The 9,187-nt window shown below is 47.7% G+C and overlaps 1 protein-coding gene across 1 annotated transcript; it reads left to right on the top strand.

Moving 5' to 3' along the window:
* Window positions 1-7,020: 7,020 nt before the first annotated feature.
* Window positions 7,021-8,537, top strand: LOC122547725 (erythroid membrane-associated protein-like; the record flags this gene model as incomplete). Its single annotated transcript, XM_043686312.1, has 1 exon — window positions 7,021-8,537. A coding segment is annotated over one exon (558 nt), but the record flags the coding sequence as incomplete, so codon positions are not given.
* Between the last annotated feature and the right edge of the window lie 650 nt (window positions 8,538-9,187).

Here is a 9,187-nt window from a genome sequence, read left to right as displayed (position 1 = left end):
AAGACAGACTTGATCAACTGGAGATGTTCTCATTGAAGCAGGGAAGGCTGAGGGGAGAACTTGATGAATGTGTAGAGAGTTATGAGGAATGGAATGGACAATAACAGGTGCATAAATTTAAAAGAAGGTCCTGAACAGACCCTAGTCCCATTTGCCAGCATTTGGTCCCTATCCCGTGAAACCGTTCCTATTCATATTCCCATCCTGATGCATTTTAAGTGTTGTGATTAGTTCAACCTCCACCACTTCCTCTGGCAGACCATTCCATTCACGCACCACCCTCTGCATGAAAAAGTTACCGCTCAGGTTCTTTTTAAATCTTTCCCAACTCACCTTAAATCTGAGCCCTCCAGTTCTGGAGTCACCTAACCTGGGGAAAATACATTAGCTCTTCACCCTATCCATGCCCTTTATGGTTTTAGAAACCTCTCAACGGTCACCCCTCAGCCTGCTATGCTACAGGGAAAAAATTCCCAGCCTATTCAGTTTCTCCCTATACCTCAAACTCTCCAGTCCCAGCAACATCCCTGCAAATGTCCTCCACACATTCTTAAGCCTCACAACATAGTTACCCATTGTAGGGTGACCAGAATCACACTCCAGTGTGCTGCACAGCCACAACATGATGACCCAACTCCAATACTCAATGCTCCGACCAATGAAGGCAAGCATGCCATACTCTCTCTTCACTGCTCTGTCTACCTGAAACTCCACCCCAGATAACCATGTATCTGCACGCCCAGGCTTCCCGCTCAGTAACACTCCCCAGGGCCAACCATCAACTGTAATAGTCCTGGCCTAGTTTGCCCGACCAAACTTCAACACCCCACATTTATCTAAATTTACCTCCACCTGCCACTCCTCAACCCACTGGCCACCTGGTCAAGGTTCCATTGCAGTCTAATATAATCTTCTTTACTGTCCACTGGACAATATTTTCATGTCACTTGCCAGCTTATGAACCATGTTAGAGAAATAGGAGGCAGGGAGAACACAGCAAGCCAGGCAGCATCAGGAGGCAGAGAAGTCGACGTTTCGACTGTAACTCTTCTTCTGGACTGAGGATTGCTGAGGGGGGGCTCTGCAGATAAAGAGGGTGCCGGAAGTAGGATGGTGAAGTGGGGCTGGTGAAGACAGGCAGAGGGTGAGAACTGGTTGTTCGAAGGGTGGAATAATCCAGTTGGTGGCTAGGAGGAGTGCAAGGGAGGGGGAGGGGCTGGAAAGGGAGGTGATTTGAAATTGAAGAACTCATTGTTGAGTCCTACAGGCTGTAGACCACCCAAATGGAAGAGATGATTTTCCTCCAATTTGGGGGTTGACTCATTGTGGCAATGGAGGAGGCCAAAGATGGTCATGTTGGAAAAGGACTGTGAAGGGGAATGAAATGGGCAGTGATTGGGAGGTCCGGTTGGTCCCTACGGATCCGGCTGCGATGCTCAGCTCACTGTTCCCTCAATTTACGTTTGATCTCTTCAATGGAGAGAAGACCTCGTCCGGAGCACCTCATGCAGTAAACTAGGTTGGAAGAGAGGCAGGTGAACCTCAGTCTCACCTGGAAGGACTGTTTGGGGCCCTGGATGGAGCTGAGTGGTATGGTGTATCGGCAGGATTTGCACCTTTCCCGGTTGCAGAGAAAGGTACGTGAGAGTCCGGGTGCGTGGTGGGGGTGTTTGTGGGGGGCTGTCGGTGGGGTGAGTGGCACAAATGGAGGACTGGTGAAGGGAACAGTCCTTGTGGAAGGCAGAAAGGAGTGGGCAGGGGATGATGTTATTGAAGGTAGGGTGAAGTTGGAGTTGGAAGAAGTATTTGAGGATGATGTGTTGGATGTGGAGACTGGTTGGGTGGTAGGTGAGGGCAAGAGGGTTTCTGTCTTTATTGCGTTGAGGTGGGAATGTTTAGAGCAGTGGAACAGGGAATGGAGGTGGAGCGGTGGAGGGCTGACTGGATGGGGCAGGGGGGAATGCACATTGTTTGAATTAGGTGGACACCTGGGATGCTCACGAGTGGAATGTCTCCTCGTCCAAGCAGATGCGGCAGAGGCAGAGGAATTGGGAGAATGGGGTGGATTTCTTGCAGGATCCTGGGTGGGAGGTGTGGTCCAGGTAGTTGTGAGAGTCTGTGGGTTTATTGTAACCATCCATGAGGAGACTGTTGCCGGAGATGGGAACAGAGAGATCAAGAAGGGGAGGGAGTTGTCCGAGATGGACCAACTTACAAACCATGCCTCCGATATTCGCAAATGATTTATATATAGGTCCAAAAGCAGTGGAATCCAGCACCAATCCTTGTGTCACACCGCTGGTCTCCAGTCTGAAAAGCAACCTTCTACCATCACACTCTACCTCCTACCTTCAATCCAATTTTGTACTGTGTCAGCTAGCTCTCCTTGAATCCCATAACCTTAGTATACAGTCGACGCTGCAAATCCCTGTTGAATGCTTTGCTGAAGTCCATAAGGACAACATCTACTGCTCTGTCTTCATCAATCTACTTTGTAACATCTTCGAAAATTTCAATCAAGATGCGATTTCTCACTTACAAAGCCATGTTGATGACTCCTAATAAGAGGGTCGTGTAAATCCTGTCCCACCCTCTCAAGTAACTTACCGACAATTGCTGTGAAGCTCACTGATTCTATAGTTCCCTTGCTTTTCCTTACAACCTTTCTAAAATGATGGCAACAAATTAGTCGACCTCTCGTTCTGCCATCTCACCTGTGGCTGTTGTTCATACAAATATGACAGCAAACGGTCCAGCAATCTCTTCCATAGCTTCTCTAGTTTCTGGTCCCGGGAATTTACCTATTTTTGCACAATTTAAGACCTCGACAGCACCTCCTCTTCTGTAATGTGAACCCTTTTCAAGACATCACTATTTATTTCCCCAAGTTCCCTAGGTGCTGGGAAATGGAATAGAATTTGATAGGCCATTGATGACCACAATGGGGGGCTTAAGGGCCTCATTTGATGCTGTGTTATTCTATGGCTATGTCAGTTGGTTAAATCAGTTGCTGGGCAGCTGCTGTATGATACAGACTGACAGTAACAATTTACGTTCAATTCCTATACTGTGAAAATCTTGTCTTCTCATCCATACCCCTTCAGTGAGGGATAGTGACGCTGACAATAAAATCACCACAAGCTTTCTCTCTCAGATCATACAGCAGCCTCTGGGACTTCACTTTCTTTTAGCCTGTGGCTCAAGCAGTGGACAATAGACAACAGGTGCAGGAGTCGGCCATTCTGCCCTTCGAGCCAGCACCATCATTCATTATGATCATGGCTGATCATCCTCAATCAGTATCCTGTTCCTGCCTTATCCCCATTACCCTTGATTCCACTATCCTTAAGAGTTCTTTCCAACTCTTTCTTGAAAGTATCCAGAGACTGGGCCTCCACAGCCTTCTGGGGCAGAGCATTCCACACACCCACCACTCTCTGGGTGAAGTAGTTTCTCCTCATCTCTGTTCTAAGTGGCCTACCCCTTATTTTTAAACTGTGTCCTCTGGTTCAGGACTCACCCATTAGCGGAAACATGCTTCCTGCCTCCAAGTATCCAATCCTTTAATCATCTTATATGTCTCAATCAGATCCCCTCTTAGCCTTCTAAACTCAAGCGTATACAAGCCCAGTTGCTCCAATCTTTCAGCGTAGGATAGTCCTGCCATTCTGAATTGACCTCGTGAACCTACGCTGCACTCCCTGAATAGCTAGAATGTCTTTCCTCAAATTTGGAACTGCACACAATATTCCAGGTGCGGTCTCACCAGGGCCCTGTACAGCTGCAGAAGGACCTCTTTATTTCCTTCTCGCAGATTCTCTCAATAACTAAAAGATATCATTTTTACTGCAAAGTTCACCTTACCTCAGCAAAAAGATTAACTTTCTTAATTACTCACTGTTCCTGTTTTGAACATTTTCTGTCTCACACAGTAGAACACCAAGGTCACTCTGTCACTGGCAATTCTGCAAGTTTTCTCTGTTTTAAGAATGCTTCTTGTTTTTAAAATTCTTTCTTGTGAAGACTCCCCTTCCCCTCACATCACTCTGGCCTCACACTATCCCCCATTCTCTCACACGCAGAATTCCCATTACCACCCCTAAATTGTCCTTTCTCCTCAGAAAAACCTAAGTATTTAAAAACCCAAGCGACTCAATCACAACTTACTGATGCTGTTGCAAATACTTGCAATATCCTCATAAGCACCCCTCTGGCAAAAAAAAAGGAACCCTTCAACTCCGGTTCTCACAGGAGAGATGTCAGAAAGAGAGAGAGGATCAAAAAAACTGACTGCTTACCAAACCAAAACCAGTTAAGCTTACTTGGGAGACCTGGACACTCCCCTTCGATTATACAAGTGTTTCTTTAAACTTGGTAGCCTTTTGCCTGAGGCAGCATCTGTTATCTATGATCAATTTGTCCCGAAAACATATACAAACCAGAGACATCGGAATCTGTGTTTATAACCTCTCTAAAAAGAAAAAAAGGACAACCTAACCTTAATTAAGCAGCAATATTGTCACACCCCTCACTCACCCCCACACTATGCCTTCCCCCATACATCTCCCTTTCACTTCCTCCTCCCATCTCCCTGATTTTCCTCGTTTGAGTCATCCTCCTCATTTACATTCACCCTCCCAGTCCCCTTTGCTGCCAATTTCCCTCTCATTTTCCGTTACACCCTGCCTCTCCCCTCCTCAACAGTCATGAACTCCCATACAGTCCACCTCTTTATTCATCCCCTCTCTCTCCTCAGTTTCCTTGTCCCTATCCCTCACTGCATCCCACTTACATCTCCATACAGGACCCACTCTACTCACCCTCCCTTCCCATCACGCTTCCATGGACTTCACTCTCCACGCCCTCCCTCTAACCAACACTCTATCCTGATCTCCCACCCCACTGTCTCCTGCTCTCATTGTCTCCCTTCTATTCATTCCCCACTCCCATCTCTGACCCTCCTCTCCCTGCCCACCACCAACCTGTCCCACTCTCTTTCTGTCGTCCTGCTCACTCTCCACTCACTCTTCCCTCTTATTCACTGTCCCCTTTAGCACAGCTTCCCATCCCGGACACTCTCCCTTGATCTTGGTTTGCACATGCCATTAACCATCCCTTAGCCTGGCAGACAATGGCCTCACTGCATTCTCCACCCTCCAACCAACTCACCTCCACATTCCCCACATCCATCCATTCCTCCTGATTGTTCACCATTCAGTCCTTCCCACCCTCCCTTCATTGTCCTACCTTCACAATTCCCTCTTGCCGCTACCTCACCCTCCCATCCTCACTCTCCTAATCACTCCACATCCCCCTGACAGTCTGCTTGCCCACACCTCTCCATCAATGCCCCCTCACTCCCCGCTGCTCTCCCATTCCCCTCAATCTCACATCACCTCCTGATCACTCCTCCTACCATCAGCTCATTCTTCCCTCTTCCTCACTATCCTCTTGAGCACAGCTTCCTAATCCGGTCACGCTCCCCTCAACTTCACTGTGCTCTCAATCTCTTCTTTGCACTGCCCCTCACTCCTATCTCACATTCGCTCTCCCCTCCACTCCATTCTTCATGATCATTCTGCCTTGATTTCCCCACCCCAGATTCTCCCTTCCCGTTTAATCTTGCCTCCTCAAACTCCTCTTCCCCTTCACACTTGCCTCCACCTCTCTCCCCTTCACTTCATCCTCAAGTTCACTAAACTGCTCCATATTCCTCCACACACACCTCTTCAACTTCTGAGACCCAATTCTGTCCTTCCTTTGAAGCCCCATCCTACATTCCCCTCATCTTAACTCTCCTCTCCCCTGCTCAGACTCCACGTCATCCTCCATTTCACTCACCTCCAGAATTCCCACATGACCTTATTTTGCACTCTCTCACTTCCTCACGTAGATTAATTCTCTGGCTTCTTAACACATCCTTATGTCACTCCCTGCCACTCACACTCCTCTCCCACCCACTCTCACTTCCCATGGCCAAAATGAACTTGTATTTCTCCCCTCCAGCTCAGCCATCCCTTCCTCCTCACTCCCACCTCCCTTTCTCTCGTCCCCTCACTCACTGTCTCTCCACCTCTCAATCCTCCCATTCACTCTCCTGATCTCCAAACCTCAAATGTCCACTTATTTTGCAGACCTCCTGTTGTCACCCTCCCATTGTGTATTATAACTCACTCTCCCCTACAGCATTCCAAACAGTCCCCTCCCCTCACAAAACCACCACACCCTCACTCTCTTTCAGATTCCAATCATTCCCTCCTCCATCACTTACTCCATTTCTTCACTCTTCCATTCCCTGCCCTGGAGTTAAGTACCTCCCCTCATTTCCTCCCATTCTCCAGATGTTGCCCTCCCACTTAGCTAAACTCTCCTTTACAAATGCAATTTCATGCTACCCATCCCTCAGTCTCCCCACAAACTTGCTGCCCATCACTCCTGCCTCCCCTCAGTATTCCCATTTCCCACTGCCTCACATCACCTCACTCTCCCCTTTTCTTTTGAATTTTCCGACCTGCCATCGCTCTCACCTGAGTACTCAACCCACCCATTGGTCACCACCTTCTGAGCTCCTCCGCATTCCCATATCTCTCTGTCTCGTACTGTCCCTTCATTCAGCCCTCCTCTCTTTCCCACCTCTCCTCACTCACAACCCTCTATCCCACATCACCTCACTCTCCCACTCTCTTTAACCATCCCCTCCCTCCTGCGATAGGGTGAGGGTTCTGATCTTTCTGTGCACTTCATTTCCCCACTCACATCCCTTCAAATGAGCCCTCTCATCTCCCTTCCTCATCCCTCCCCCTTCCCCATCCTTCCTCCTCATCCCTCCGCTCTCGCTCACTCACCACACTCTGCCTCACTCACTCCCCTTTCCCTCTCTCCGCCCCTTGTTCAAATTCTCTTTTTCCAGACTCTCTTTATCTTCCCTTCTCTCCCATCCCCCTCCATCGCTCAACCCCTCACTTCCTGCTCCCCCCGCTCACCCTCCCTCCCTCTCTCTGACGGTGTTATTTGATCTCTCCCCCAGCTCCAGACTCTCTGACTCTGGATCCGAGCACAGCGCATCCCCAGCTCATCCTGTCTGAGGACCGGACCAGTGTGAGACTCGGATACAAACGGCAGCCGCTCCCTGACTCCCCGGAGAGATTTGATTCCTGGCTCGGTGTCCTGGGATCAGAGGGATTCACATCAGGGAGACATTACTGGGAAGTGGAGGTGGGGGAGAAGACCTGGTGGATTCTGGGAGTGGCCCGAGAGTCTGTGATGAGGAAAGGGATGATCAACCTGAACCCGAAAACCGGATTCTGGATTGTGGGGCTGTTACCCGGATGTGATTATTTTGCCGCCACCTCCCCCTGGGAGATCCCCCTCTCCCCGAGTGTGAATCCCCGGAAGATCGGGGTTTTCCTGGACTATGAGGGTGGACAGGTGTCATTTTACAATGCGGACACCATGTTCCATCTCCACACTTTCACCCACACTTTCACTGAGAGGCTCTTTCCCATCTTCAGTCCTGGATGGAATGACGGTGGGAAAAACTCCGCCCCGCTGACAATCTGCGGGATTAAAGGGCACTGACAGATCCATCCCATAATTCCACCCCATCCCCCTGCCTCCTACCAGCTGTAAACTGATGGGGGTCGGTCACAGTCTGGGGGAAAGAAGGAGGGGGAGAAAAGAAACAAATAGAAGCTCAATTGTAGAGAGGGACTGACTGGGTAGAGTGAGCTGTGAGCTGCAGGAACCCGGGGACCTTCCTGTCTGTAATGTTGCTCCACAGGCGGGAGGTGGCGCTACATGACGGTGTTGGAGATGAATCAGTCAGTGGGTCTCAGACTGGGCTCAGGGGAGTCTTTCCAGGAGGAAAACCAAATCATTTCCCTGCAGGGTCAGTGGAGTGTTTCCGGGGGAAATTTAAATCATTTCTCTGCAGAGTCAGTGGGGTCTTTGCAGGGGGACTGGGCTCAATCAAAATAAACATTTCAGACTGATCTTCTTTTGACTTCTACCATGTGTCAGTCATGTACATGATTTAGTAACATAGCGAGACTAGTCTTGTTTTGTTCAGGTTTGTAACTATTGTCCAGAATTTTGCTGCTCTTTCATAAAATTGGAAAATTTGAAAACCTCAGATTTGAAAGGAATGGGTGAAACCATCATTTATGCCATAATCAGATAATATTTAACCATGTTTGAAACTGCTCAGTTGGTACAAACTGATATGTAGCTGGAATTACAGTTATTACTTGTCCCTGAGTTATTTTCTATCATCATTATCAGCACTGAAATAATCCTTACGTCAGCCAAATGAAAATATCTGTTTGATAAAAATCATTAATTACTCTTGAACTCTGTGCGCGGAACCAATTCAGATTTTGACAATGTTTATGTTTATGTAATTATAATTTATGTTGGAGGGCACTATCAAATTTGAAAATAGTTTCTTCAATCAAATCAACATCTTTGATTCACTAGAGTGTAAGTAAGGCTTTTTAAAAAAAAATATTTCATCAATAAATCCAAGAGAGTAAACCTGTTAAGACTGTATTTGTCAATTTCTCCAGAATATGTATCCTTATACCTTGCATTCCAACTTCGTCTGGATTATTTCAAAATTCACCATTTCAAGTCCATGGAGTGTTAGCTACCTGGAAATTATCCTACTTTTACTCTGGACTTTCAGTCATTGCTACTTTATTTCGGGTCTTAGAGTCAGAGATTGATAGAGTCCTACACCATAGAGAGAGGCCCTTCGGTCCAAACTGGTCCATGCCAACCCCAAATGGTCTATCCATGCTAACCTCATTTCCCTGCACTTGGCCAGTATCCTTCTAAACCTTTCCTATTTCTCCAAATTTCTTTGAAATGCTGTTAATGCACCTGTCGCAACCACTTTGCTGTCAGCTTATTCTGTATGCAATCCACCCTCTCTGTAAAATCCTTGCCCCTTTTTATTCTTTTCCCGCTGTCTGGAAACTGATGTCCTCTCTTCCTTGATTCTGCCACCCTGGGTAAAAAGCTGAGTACATTCACACTATCCATGCCTCTCATGAACTTATTCACTTCTGTAAGATTCCCCCCTCACTCCGTCTCCTTCGGTCTAAAGAAAAAAAGTCGACATGTGTCCAACCTTTCTCTATAATTCAGACCATTGAGTCCAGGCAACATCCTTGTTAAAGCCTTTTGC

The sequence above is a fragment of the Chiloscyllium plagiosum genome, unplaced genomic scaffold, assembly GCF_004010195.1.
Source record: "Chiloscyllium plagiosum isolate BGI_BamShark_2017 unplaced genomic scaffold, ASM401019v2 scaf_4528, whole genome shotgun sequence".
Lineage (NCBI taxonomy): Eukaryota > Metazoa > Chordata > Chondrichthyes > Orectolobiformes > Hemiscylliidae > Chiloscyllium > Chiloscyllium plagiosum.
Note: the sequence above shows the minus strand (reverse complement) of the source record. Positions and strands in the feature narration are given on the sequence as shown.